This window comes from Scyliorhinus canicula, chromosome 13, assembly GCF_902713615.1.
Source record: "Scyliorhinus canicula chromosome 13, sScyCan1.1, whole genome shotgun sequence".
Classification (NCBI taxonomy): Eukaryota; Metazoa; Chordata; class Chondrichthyes; order Carcharhiniformes; family Scyliorhinidae; genus Scyliorhinus; species Scyliorhinus canicula.
The window spans coordinates 159,473,023-159,486,843 of NC_052158.1; the positions used below are offsets into that span (position 1 = coordinate 159,473,023).

A 13,821-nucleotide genomic window follows, 5' to 3' on the forward strand; every position below is an offset into this window, starting at 1 on the left:
CTCTTTGCAACTGTTTGTATCCCTCTCGCAACCGGCCCTTCCATCTACTTGTGTTGTCTGCAAATGTGTCGACAGTACATTCGCTTCCTTCCTCCAAGTCATTAATATATATTGGGAACAGTTGGGGTTATCTTATGACTTAACATTTATGAGGCAACTTGTCAAATGCCTTCTGGAAGACCAAATACAACATCTACTGGTTCCCCTCTATCCACTCTGATTGAGACTTCCTCAAAAACTAGAATAAATTAGTCAGATACGACTTCTCTTTCATGAAGCCATGCTGACTCTGCTTAATTAGACTTCCTTAATAATTGCTTCCAACATCTTTTCAACAATTGATGCCAGGCTAATTGGCCAAAAGTTACTCGCTTTTTGCCTCCCTCCACTTTTCAATAGTTTCGGTAGTTTTCCAATCCTCCGGTACTTCTCCAGAATCCAAGGATTTTTTGAAAATTATAACCAAATCACCCACTACCTCTGTAGCTACTTCTTTAAGGATTGTAGGGTGCAAGCCATCAGGGCCAGGCGTCATATCTGCCATTAGCCCCATTAGTTTGTCTAATACTACTTCTCTAGTGATGGTATGTAATTGCTCCCCCCTGTATTCTTTAGTATTAATGGAATGTTCGAAGCATCTTCCACCATAAGGACAGTTGCAAAATATCTGTTTAACTCCTCTGCCATTTTCTTGTTCCCCATAACTTTCTTCCCAGATTCATTTTCTATGGGGCCTATGTTCACTTTGACCTCTCTCTTCCTTTTTGTATATTTAAAGTCAAATATTTAAAACATTTTCACTTTTCATATTCTTCACTAGTTTGCTCTCGTGGTTTATTTTCCCCCTCTATTATCTTTTAAATCCTCCTTTGCTGGATTCTGAATTTATCCCAGTCTTCGGGGTTATCACTGACTTTTGCCTCCTTATCTGCTTTTTCTTTCAACTTAAAACACTCCTCAACTTCCTTGGGTAGCCATGGTGATTTATCCCTCTCTTTGAGTCTTTCCTCCTTACTGGAATATATTTTTGGCAAGAGTCATGAATTACCTCCTTAAATGTCTGCGATTGCTTGTTTACTGTCTTTCCTGCTAATCTATCCGCCCAGTCCACTTCAGCTTTTCCTTCCCCCCTGTCCTTCTGAAAGGTCAAATATCCTTAAATGTTAAGTTCCAAGTTCTGACCTCCTTGTAACCATGTCTACGTAATGGCAATGAGAATATATCAATTTGCCTCTATTTGTGTCGTTAGTTCATCTACCTTATTCCGAATGCTTCACGCGTTGAGATACAAAGGTTGAGGCTTGCCTTTTTGCCATTTTTAATCATCCTAACTTTTTTTTGTACAGTGGCTCTATTTGCCTCTTGCCGTTGATTACCCCCGACGACCATTTTTGCATTTTACTGTTCTTTCTTTCATTACTGTCCTTGTTTCTCTTTTCCCCCTGCCATTCTAGTTTAAACCCTCCCCAACCACATCAGCAAATACTTGCCCTAGGCCATCAGTTTGTGATGTCCGTTTGTGGCACTGCATATGTGACCTCAGACCAAGTCTTGGATAAACCAAAGTCAGTAACTTTTAGGCCATTGTGCAGTTCAATCCACATTTTAAAGTGGTACATTCTGACCGTTATACTTTGATTTTACATATCACTTGAAGCAAGAGTGAAGACAAAAGTTATCCTTCCCAGCAATAACCCATCCAGTTTGTACTGGTCCCACCTCCACCAGTACCGATCCCAATGTTCCAGGACGTAGTAGGCTTTGGACCAAGTGCTGATAAATGGGATTAGTACAGATTGGTATTTGATTGTCAGCATAGACATGATGGGCCGAAGGGCCTGTTTCTGTGCTGTATGATTCTAGGAATCGGAAACCCTCCCCATTCCTAAAAATAAATCAGCTCTTGGGACACAAATTTTCAAGACGGTTTTGGCATCAGGAACAATAGGAAGCCAGGCTTTGGTGCCCCAAACATCTATTCCACCATTCAATTACATTTGCACTGACCTGGACCTCGGATCCATTTATCCACTTCTCCTCCATATCCCCTAATATCGTTACTAACAAAACTCTATCACAGTCTTGAAAATTTCAACTGACCACCCCCCCCAGTAACTGTAATGCGAGAGTGTTCCAGATTTCAAAGACCACTTGTGTGAAAGGTGTTTCCTGATGAACGGCTTAGCTTTAATTTTAAGATCTTTTGATACTGATTTCACCAGCAGAGGGAACAGTTTCTCAGCATTTACCCTCCCGAATGCATTTTATTGAAAAGTGCAAGCATAATACAATGACAAGCCTGTTCCCCAATACGGTACCAGTGTTACACAATGACAGGTCTGTCTGATCCAGTACCGTACCCAATGTTATACAGTGACAGGCCCGTTCCCATCAGTACTGTACCCCAGTGTTATACAGTGACAGGCCCGTCCCCATCAGTACTGTACCCCAGTGTTATACAGTGACAGACCCGTCCCCACCAGTACTGTACCCCAGTATTATACAATGACAGACCCATCCCCACCAGTACTGTACCCCAGTGTTATACAGTGACAGGCCCGTCCCCATCAGTACTGTACCCCAGTGTTATACAGTGACAGACCCGTCCCCACCAGTACTGTACCCCAGTATTATACAATGACAGACCCATCCCCACCAGTACTGTACCCCAGTGTTATACAGTGACAGACCCGTCCCCACCAGTACTGTACCCCAGTATTATACAATGACAGACCCATCCCCACCAGTACTGTACCCCAGTGTTATACAGTAACAGACCCATCCTCACCAGTACTGTACCCCAGTGTTATACAGTGACAAACCTATACCCTAGGGGCTGGTTTAGCTCACTGAGCTAAATCGCTGGCTTTTAAAGCAGACCAAGCAGGCCAGCAGCACGGTTCGATTCCCGTACCAGCCTCCCCGGACAGGCGCCGGAATGTGGCGACTAGGGGCTTTTCACAGTAACTTCATTGAAGCCTACTCGTGACAATAAGCGATTTTCATTTCATTTCACTCGTCCTTTATCCCAGTATTATACAATGACAGACCCGTCCCCACCCGTACTTTACCCCAGTGCTAGACAGTGACAGACCCCGTCCCCACCAGTACTGTTCCTGTGTTATAGTGATAGACCTGTCCCTACCAATACTGTACCCATGTTATACAGTGACAGACCCATCACCACCAGTACTGTACCCCAGTGTTATACAGTGACATACCCAGCCCCACCAGTACTGTACCAGTGTTATACAGTGACAGACCCATCCCCACCAATACTGTACCCGTGTTATACAGTGACAGACCCGTCCCCACCAGTACTGCACCCCAGTGTTATACTGTAACAGACCCATCCTCACCAGTACTGTACCCCAGTGTTATACAGTGACACACGTGTCCCCACCAGTACTGTACCCCAGTGTTATACAGTGACAAACCTGTACCCACTCGTCCTTTATCCCAGTATTATACAATGACAGACCCGTTCCCACCAGCACTGTACCCCAGTGCTAGACAGTGACAGACCCCGTCCCCACCAGTACTGTTTCTGTGTTATAGTGACAGACCTGTCCCTACCAATACTGTACCCATGTTATACAGTGACAGACCCATCACCACCAGTACTGTACCCCAGTGTTATACAGTGACATACCCAGCCCCACCAGTACTGTACCAGTGTTATACAGTGACAGACCCATCCCCACCAATACTGTACCCGTGTTATACAGTGACAGACCCGTCCCCACCAGTACTGTACCCCAGTGTTACACAGTAACATACCCACCCCACCAGTACTGTACCCCAGTATTACACAGTAACATACCCACCCCACCAGTACTGTACCACAGTGTTATACAGTGACAGACCCATTCCCATCAGTACTGTACTCCAGTGTTATACCTGTACACACAGACGTATATCTGTACTGTTTAGATTTTACAGCTTAATTGTATTCCAAAATATGAATACCAGTAATATTTGTTGTATTGTCCCCAAGAGTAAAGGTTCTATCATTATGCTGAAGGAAAACTAATTATGGTTGTACTTCAACCTGACACAAGTGACTGTACTTCTCCCAGACAAATTCATCTTCAAAGCTGCAACTAAACACTCTCTAAGATTGCTGAGTCAGTGTTTCACAGACAGGAAGGAAATTGAACTGGAAATAAATGAAGACGCTAAAAGAACTGACCAACAGGCCAGCTGTTCCCCCACCCCCCAACCTTAGTCAAAACTGATATTGATAGGCTCCATTTGCTGTCTGATACCCTGTTCAACTTATCATTCTTTGCATCAATCTCAATGCAACTATTACAAGCTATTCAACTGGGCAGTTGTCATGGACAGGAGGTCTGATCCTGGCTCCACAATTTTCAGCTCGAGTCTCCAGACAGGGATCAGGAGCTGCTCATCCCATTTTCCCCTCGGACAAGAACATGGACACTGCAGCCAATGTAACATCCCAACTGCTCACCCGGGACAGGATGGAATAGTCTTGCCTTGGACCCCTCCAGTGTGCACGGGCAAGCAGCACACTGGGATCCCCAAACACTACCCACCGAGGCAATTAAAAACCACAGAGGGCTACAGTTCCACATTCTCTCTTGAATTTCCCATGTGCACCCCCAGCAGATAGGCCCAAAAACACATCCATTCCCCAATCTCAAAAAGCTCAGAGTTTTGACATGTTTAACCAATGTTCATGCATCTCAGGCACAGCAATGTCTAAATACCTCCAATCAGGGAAATGGCACCATTTTTAAGTGCCTTATAGACACAAAAATATTTAGAAAATAGAAAACATATTAAAAAAACAGCCCAAAATACTGCAATCTTTCAGCCCTGTAACTGGATTGCACCAAGATTAGCTGCATCTCTAGGCATAAATATGAAGGAAATTCACGGCTGGCAGCCTTGCTTCCTCGCCTATGCTGAACAAATACCTGTATATGTTCTCTGTATTGCTGCTGGGCCTCATACTCGCGCTGCTGGTTTTTCAGCCTTTCCTCTTTCGTCTTTACAAAGTTCTCGTAATCGCCCCTGTAGGTTTCCAGGCGTTGCGAATGCAGGTAAACAATGTCGGTTGCCACGGCGTTGAGGAAGTTGCGATCGTGCGACACGACTAAGATTGTGGATTGCCAGGTCTGAAAGAAGAGTATTGGCTTTAGCGGAAAGATAATTCAGTACACAACACATTAAAGACACTTTTATCAACAGGACAGTCCTCAGCAAGGCAATAGGCAATCCAGCCAACAATCTACTTCACTCTGCAAGTACTCGCTGAAAGATTACTGGAAGTACTTTCAAAATGGTTACAGCACAGAAAGCTGCCATATGGCCACTCACGTCGGTGTTGACTGTCTGCAATAGCAACTCAGCTAGTCCCACTTCCCAACACTGCAAATTTTCTCCCCTGGGTGCTTAACCAATTTCCTTTGAAAGTTACAATTGAATACACCTCCCCCACACTCAGGTAGTGAATTCTGGATCCGAACCACTTGTTGCTTAAAAATGTTTTCCGTCATGTTGCTCTTTCTTTTGCATTCATCTTATATCGGTGTTCTCTGCTTTTCAACCCTCTTGAGCGCCTCTATCAAATTTCCTCTCAACTTTTTCTTCTCCAAAGACAGCAGTCCCAACTTCTCCAACCCATCCATCCAACTGAACTCTTTCATCGCTGGAACCATTATCAGATTATTCTGCAACCGACTAAAAGCTTTCACATTCTTCCTAAAGTGTGGTGTTGAGCAGCGCCGGCCCTAGGGTTGCTGGTGCCCCGGGCAAGCTGAACTTCGGCGCCCTTCGGGGGGGGGGGCAGGCGGAGTGACCACCGGCGAACCTGGATCCATCAGCCATGTTTGTGCGGGGCGGCCTGAGGGAGGGCGGCCACCGTGCATGCGCTGGTTGGCACCGGCCCAACTGCGCATGCGCGGGACCCGCACTCCTTGATGGCGCCCCCTAGCACATGGCGCCCCGGGCGACTGCCCGAGTTGCCGGTACCTTGAGCCGGCCCTGGTGTTGAGAATAGATCGAACCAATGTTTCGCAAAGGCTCATCTTGCTCCCTTGCTTTCGTACTCTGTGCCTCCATTTAGAAAACCCAGGATTCCAAATGCTTCATCAAATTTCTCAACCTGCCTTACGGCCTTGAACGGGTTGTGCTTGTATATCCTCAGTTCTCTGCCCCTACACCCCCTTTAGAATTGTACCCCTTATTTTATATTGCCTCCCCTCATTCTTCCTACCAAATAATATCACTTCACATTTCTCTGCATTAAACTTCATTTGCCACTTGTCTGCAATCACGTTCACATGTTTTGGTCCTGTCCAAAGCTGGAGGATTACTGGAAGGAGGTTTTTCAGGTAATTTCTAAAGTGGTGCACGTGAAACTGGACCCGGGCCCGCGAAGAGGCCATATTCGGGGTGTCGGACCAGCCGGGATTGGAAACGGGTGCGGAGGCAGATGTTGTAGCCTTCGCCTCGTTGATCGCCCGAATGCGGATCCTGTTGGGATGGAGAGCACTCTCTCCACCCTGAGCCCTGGCGTGGCGGGGGGACCTGTTGGAATTCTTGACTCTTGAGAAGGTTAAGTTTGAACTGAGGGGTTCTACAATTCATGGGCGTGGGTTCTACAATTCATGGGCGTTATTCATTAAGCATTTTCAAGAATTGGATAACATAAGGGCGGCACGTGGCACGGTGTTTAGCACTGGGACTATGGCGCTGAGGACCCGGGTTCGAATCACAGCCCTGGGTCACTGTGGAGTGTGCACATTCTCCCCATGTGTGCGTGTGTTTCACCCCCACAACCCAAAGATGTGCAGGATAGGTGGAAAGGGCATGCTAAATTGCCCCTTGATTGGAAAAACAATAATTGGGTACTCTAAATGTTTTAAAAAGGAAAAAAAAGAATTGGATAACATCGAACATTAGCAGGGGTTGGGGGAGGGGGGGACTGTATGTGTTAATGGTGACTATGGGCGATCCCTGATTCCTTTTTGTCATTTGTTAATGTTAACATGTGGGCTGCTGTTTGGGGGTTTGGTGGGAGGCTGGGACCGTTGTTGCTGATGTGGGGTTTGACATTGCATTCTTACTGATTATAGTTTATTGTTGGTGGGTGTAAATTTGGGAGAAAATGTGAAAAAGGAGAATAAAAATATATATTTTTAGAAACTATTGTGTCTTCTGCAAAATTTGACACCCTGGGAAGTCCACCTCATGTCTTTCCCCAATCTGAAAACAATCATTTTCCATTACACTCACTCAGCTAACTGCTATTGCTCTTTTTATTCTGAGTTTCAATTTTAAGCCTATTACGTGCCACTTCATCAAAAGCCTTTGGAAGTGCACACACATATGACACCTCATTCACCATTATAAATATTCACTCCCTCTACACCAACACGCTTAGACTACTTTCGCAACACATTCCAAATCCATGACCTTTATCATTTAGAAGACAAAGGGCAGCAGCGCAGGGGAACCTGGAATTTTCTTGCCAAGATACACATCATCCTGACTTGGAGCTGTATCACTGCTCTTTGACAGTGGCTGGTCGAAAAAGCTGGAACTCCCTTTCTAACAGCACTGTGGGTATACCTACACGTTATGGACTGCAGCGGCCGAAGGCAGCAGTTCATCACCACCTTCTCAAGGGTAATTAGGGATGGACAATAAATTTTGGCCTAACTAGTGATGATCACACGCCAGGAACAATAAAAAAAAAGCCAGTGTATTTCCAGATCAACCTTCTGTTACCTCAAAATCTCAATCAAGTTAGCTAAACACAATATGCCCTTCACAAACCTGCACTATATGGAGAGGGAGCTGATGTGGTTCCAAAACTCAGCAGTTCCAGAGAAAACAAACCATACTCGACAACTGAAGAAAAATGTTCCAAAAATAAATCAGCATTTCAATTGTACTTCAAAACATTTGAGCAATGATATCCATAACCATGTTTTTAAAATACCCCATGGCAGGGCAGCCTTGCACAATATGGAAGCTGCTCGAATAAGTTGGAAAGCGAGGCTGGTGACCTCAGTCAGAGGAGCTGAGAATTTAATTGAATGCTTTCAGTCAGCATTTTGCCCATTATCTTGTGTCAGCCACACCACCCTCTGGACGGATGGAGATTCTTAATGTTCCTCTCATCATTCCGTCAATTATTTTACATCCATGGCACCCAATTACTGACCTTACTGCTAAGAGAAATTGGTCCCTCCTATCCACTCTATCCAGGCCCTCAATTTGATACACATGAATTAAATCTCCCCTCAGTCACCTTTGTTCTAAAGAAAACTTTTCCAGTCTATTCAACCTATCCCTGTGGCTAAAAGTCTCTGTTTCTAGCAACACCTTTGTAAATCTCCTTCGTACTCTCAATCGTGTGATTCCATCCTTTTTGTAAGAAATACAATGACCTATATGCAGCACTCTAACTGTAAGGAACACATCCAATCCAATTATTTATTATTGATGCCCGAGGTTAGACAGCAAGGTTCAGTAACATCCATCGTCTGGTGCATCAAAGCCAAATCTAATGGCGTCCTCAATCAACATCCGCACATACATCTTCCAGCAAGGACGGGGTCACCGGAAGGTGATTGGGAGCAGGAATGCTGGTTAACCTCCAACCCCTCCCTAACCCAGTACATGGGGAGGCCAAATGTCATCCAACACAGACTGAAACTTCTCTTCTGCCTCAACATCTGTACCATGCTCTACAGCAGCCAGGGAGGCACTCCCACAGCCATGGAATCATTTTTCAGTGCTTTCCCGCAGAAGTTCTTACCAAGATAAAGCTGAGAGTCGGCAGTGTCTGAACAATTAAAACTCCATAGGTTATACCACAGGAGACCGAGGGTTTGGGATGTCATATCTATCACTCCATAATTTGAGAATAAAGGCACAAATCCAATCCTCTGACGTACAAAGGGTACCATCTCCTACAATTAAGCCCACTAGTTTAATATTAGAGTTAATTTCCATTTTTAGTGCACGAGATCAAGATTTTCACATATAATCTGGGAATTAACACGTGAATTTATTTCTCTCTACAAAACGAGAACCACTGGTGATTAGCCATACCAATATTGGCATCTTCCTATATTGCCACAATTACTACTTCAAAAGTGCTTTACTGGCTGCAAGGTGGCTTGGGATTTCCCCACAATCATGGCACTATACAAATGCAAGTTCTTTTTCAAATTACCTCATCACTGATGGTCACTCCTCAGAGAGACAGCTACAGATTTGCTGTGTGGTATTATTGAACAGAGCGATTATAGTATGCAATATTTTAATTCATTTGTAGGGAAAGGACCAGAGGGCACAATCCCAGAGTAAGGGGTCTCCCATTTAAGACAGAAATGAGGAGGAATTCCTTCTCTCAGAGGGTAGTTAATCTGTTGAATTCTTTACCACAAGGGGCTGAGTTGTTAAGTATGTTCAAGGCTGAAATAGACATTTTTAATCAGTAAGGGAATCAAGGCTTATGGGAATAAGGCGGGAGAGTTGAGGATTATCATATCAGATCAGTCATGATCTCATTGAATGACAGCGCAGACTCAATAGGCCGAATGGCCTACTTCTGCTCCTGGGTCATGTGGAACGAATGGCCTTTAAGCTCTGAAATGAAGTATCCTGCTATCCCATTAATGTATGGACAATGGAGAGCACAGACCCAAATAAAACCATAGAAACGTGACGGCACAGAATGGAGCTATTCAGCCCATAGTGTCTGCACTGGCTAAAAAATAAATTCCTAGTTGCCCATTCTGGCCCCACCTACCAGCACCTGGTCCCAGCCTTGCAGGTTCCAGCACTCCAGGTGCAGATACCTTTTAAATGAGTTGACGGTTTCCGCCTCCACCACTAGACCAGGCAGCAAATGCCAGACACCAACCAGCGTCTGGGTGAAATTTTTCCTTTTGTCCACTTTAATCCTTCTTCCAATCACTTTAAATCTGTGCCCCCTGGTAATTAACTTGTCCACGAGGGGAAATGTATTTTGCTTATACATGGGGTAGTAGGGAGTTGGGGATGTGTGCCAAATAGTAATGAGCAACATTGCAGAAAATCTCACTGACAGGGCAGCATAGGCTTAACATTACAATCCCAGTTTATTCCATTCAACCTCACTGCTTTTGTCAATGTCTGTTTTGCACATTCAGCATATAATTGTGTAGACTAGGTTCAGGATCTCACTTCCGCCACCATCAAATTACCTAATCTATCCTTCTCCAATAACACAGTAAGAAGTCTTATAACACCAGGTTAAAGTCCAACATGTTTGTTTCAAACACTAGCTTTCGGAGCACTCCCAATCTGGAGATGACAAAGAGGGTTTCAGTAAATGCAGGTTGAGGAATAGTGTTTTTATTTTAAATCGGGAGAATATGGGAATCAAAATTAAGTCAGGATGCAAAACAGACAGTAAGGCCCAGCCTTTTTCAGCCTGGAACTGGGAAAAGGCAGATCTAGTGGGTGATATGGAGGGGAGAAAACAGGACAGACGAGTCCAAGAGGAGAAAAGAGAGAGGGAAATAATGGCCTGGGTCCAGCACTAAACCACTAAACGCCTGATCACCCAAATGGCCTTTCTGACACCCATGCTGATATTGTTAACAGTTTTATTTCTTCAGACACTGCGCACAACTCATACAAAACTGCCTTGCCTTAGCCCTTCAGCCTTTGCCACAATTTCCTAACGTCACTTTCTCTCCAAAGTCTTTGAACATGTTTTTGCCATTGTGATGAATGCAGAATTTTAGTTATATTGGATTATAGACATTTGGCAATTCAAGGATTAAAAGCCTGGGTTAGAGTTTGACTCCTCTAGTCATATTTCTTAAAAGAATCAGGGGCGGCAGGGTGGCACAGTGGTTAGCACTGCCGTTTCATGGCACTGAGGACTGGGGTTCAAGACCAGCCCGGGTCACTATCCGTGTGGAGTTTTCACATTCTCCCCATGTCTGCATGGGTCTCACCCTCACAACCAAAAAAGACGTGAAGCGTAGGTGGATTGGCCACGCTAAATTGCCCCTTAATTGAAAAACAAAATTGGGTTCTCTAAATTTTTTTTTTAATGTTCTTAAAGGAATCCTGTTGTGCAAGATCAGAAAGCCTTTAGGGGCCAGAGGCAAAATTCGCCATCGTAAAAGCCTGGCTAATGCATTATTGTTTGACAAGGGAGAGTCCCTGGGGAGTTAGTGTTTTCAGCCTGGGGTGATGATGTGGAGATAATGCATTCAAACATTGTGGGAAAGCTTTGGAGTTGAGGAATAATCTGGATAACCCTTTGGACCACAACTGAGGCCTTTTACTCTCACAATAGGAAGTTGAAAAACATTAACAGTATTTAAAGTCGTGCAGACTTGTCTGGGGAAGCTGTAACAAACCAGTTGAAGCAGATTTTTGAAGACATTCAGCCAGAGTCTGCAGCCAAATCTATTCTGAAAATCAAGTATTACTCTGTCATTGGGATGGATTGAGAGCTGTATGTTTATTTCCTTTCTTGTTGTTTAAATGGGAATTGATATAGCAATTGACGGTATTGTAGTTACTGTATTTGACAGTATTGTTTAAGGGGTAATTGTAAGCTATTTTCAGATGTGAATTTAAAGAGTTTCATATTGTGTCAATAATAACATTTTGTTTTGAAGATACCAAATCCCTATTTCTTTGTGCAATCACTCCTGAAGTGAAGAATCCTTTCCTCAAAATAAAAATATTGGGGTTTGTGTCCAAAATACAAGCCACTGTTGGTATCTGAAATGAAATGAATGAAAATCGCTTATTGTCACGAGTAGGCTTCAATGAAGTTACTGTGAAAAGCCCCTAGTCGCCACATTCTGGCGCCTGTTCGGGAAGGCTGGTACGAGAATCGAACCGTGCTGCCGGCCTGCCTTGGTCTGCTTTCAAAGCCAGCGATTTAGCCCAGTGTGCTAAACAGCCCCTATCTGGTTTGGGATCGTAATATTGTCCAACTCAGTGCGCATTTTCAAGGAATTTTAACTTTGAATTCTTACACTTAGGCTTGTGCCCCAACAAGTCAAAAAATGTCCCTTATCAGAGTCAGAAATGGCATCCCTCCTCGCCTTTCTCATCTACAGTCTTTGACAGTTAACCATTTTAGCACAGGGCTAAATCGCTGGCTTTAAAAGCAGACCAAGGCAGGCCAGCAGCATGGTTCAATTCCCGTACCAGCCTCCCCGAACAGGCGCAGGAATGTGGCGACTAGGGGCTTTTCACAGTAACTTCATTTAAAGCCTACATGTGACAATAAGCGATTTTCATTTCATTTCATACCAATGCCTCTCCACTGTCATCCAGTTGGGTTGGACTGTTCTAACCTGCTTCCAGTCTTTTCTATCTAATCCTAGCCAAGGAATCATCTACAATGGGTTCTACAAGGGGCTGTTTAGCACAATGCTAAATTGCTGGCTTTGAAAGCAGGCCAGCAGCACGGTTCGATTCCCGTACCAGCCTCCCCAAACAGGCGCCGGATTGTGGCGACTAGGGGCTTTTCACAGTAACTTCATTTGAAGCCTACTCGTGACAATAAGCGATTTTCATTTTCATTTTTTTTCATTTCTTTTTGCTCCTCCACCATTATTTTTGGTGCCTCCGCAAGGATCACCTTTTGGCTCCCTCCTTTTTCTCATCGACGTGTTGGCCGTAAATCATCTGAAAGCACGGTGTTACTTTTCACATATATGTTGATGACATCCAGCCCTATCTCACCACCACTTTTCTCAACTACCCTCGATCCTCTCTAATTTGCCAGATTGCTTATCTAATATCCAGTTCCGGAGAAGATCTTTCTTCCAAATATGTATTGGCAAAATCAAAGCCACTGTCCTTGGCGCCTGCAACAAACTTTGCTTTCTTTTGTTTTTAGGAATTTAGAGTACCTAATTCTTTTCCAATTAAGGAACGATTTAGCGTGGACAATTCGCTCTGGAGCGATTGAGAAAATATGGGTTTGGTATTTTTAAAAACAAAACATTATTATGTTAAATAGTACTACTCCATTCCCCATTAAACAACAAAAGAAACATACAGCTCTCAATCCATCTTAAAATCTGCATGGAATAGTGCAATGCTTGCTTTACAAAACAGATTTGAGCTCCTGTTCGAACCCCTACAGCCTCTGGCTGCAAGTCTTTAAAAATCTGTCCCAATTGGCTTGTTTTAACTTCATCTTTGTCCTCAGACAAGACTGCTCTGCTTTAAATATTATTACTCTTATTACAACTATCTTCCTGTGAGAGAATTGTGGACTCGAGTAGCAGACAGATCGGATTCAACTTATCTCCAAAGCTTTCTCAAAATGTCCCTCTGAATCCCTTAGCTCCACCCAGCAATGACATCATCTCCCCAAGCTCAAAAGCAAATTAACTCGCCAGGGACTTTCTCCAGGCAAACCACAGTGCTTTAGCCCAGACTGAAAAACACATTCCTCTGGTCAATTTCACCTTCAGCTGTTAAAAGCTCCTAGGCCCTGCAAAACAGGATTCTTTATTTAAACATGACCACTGCAGTCAAACACACTATGACACCAGGCTTTTAGATTATAAAGATTATTATGATTATTGAACGTTAGTCAGGGCTTGCACACTGCATCCAAACAATACCTCGCTACAAATATTTAGAAAATATTCCCAAAATCTTCCATTCGTCACATCTCCCATATTCTATCCTGATTAAACTTTGTTTTAAGGAGTTCTTAATCATAAAGATTGCAGCATTTTATTTTCAACACAGTATACTCCAGGTATGCTGGAGGGTGGTAAGAACGGAGTAGCATTCACT

The 13,821-nt window shown here is 43.9% G+C and overlaps 1 protein-coding gene across 2 annotated transcripts in view; it reads right to left on the bottom strand.

Annotated features, from left to right (window-relative positions):
* The window catches only part of abcf3 (ATP-binding cassette, sub-family F (GCN20), member 3), a 111,251-nt gene that overhangs the window by 42,511 nt on the left and 54,919 nt on the right, over nt 1-13,821 (bottom strand). For both annotated transcript variants that reach the window (XM_038815901.1, XM_038815900.1), the window contains one exon: nt 4,944-5,144. In XM_038815901.1, the coding sequence (XP_038671829.1) occupies nt 4,944-5,144 (201 nt within the window). The remainder of the gene's footprint in view (nt 1-4,943; nt 5,145-13,821) is intronic.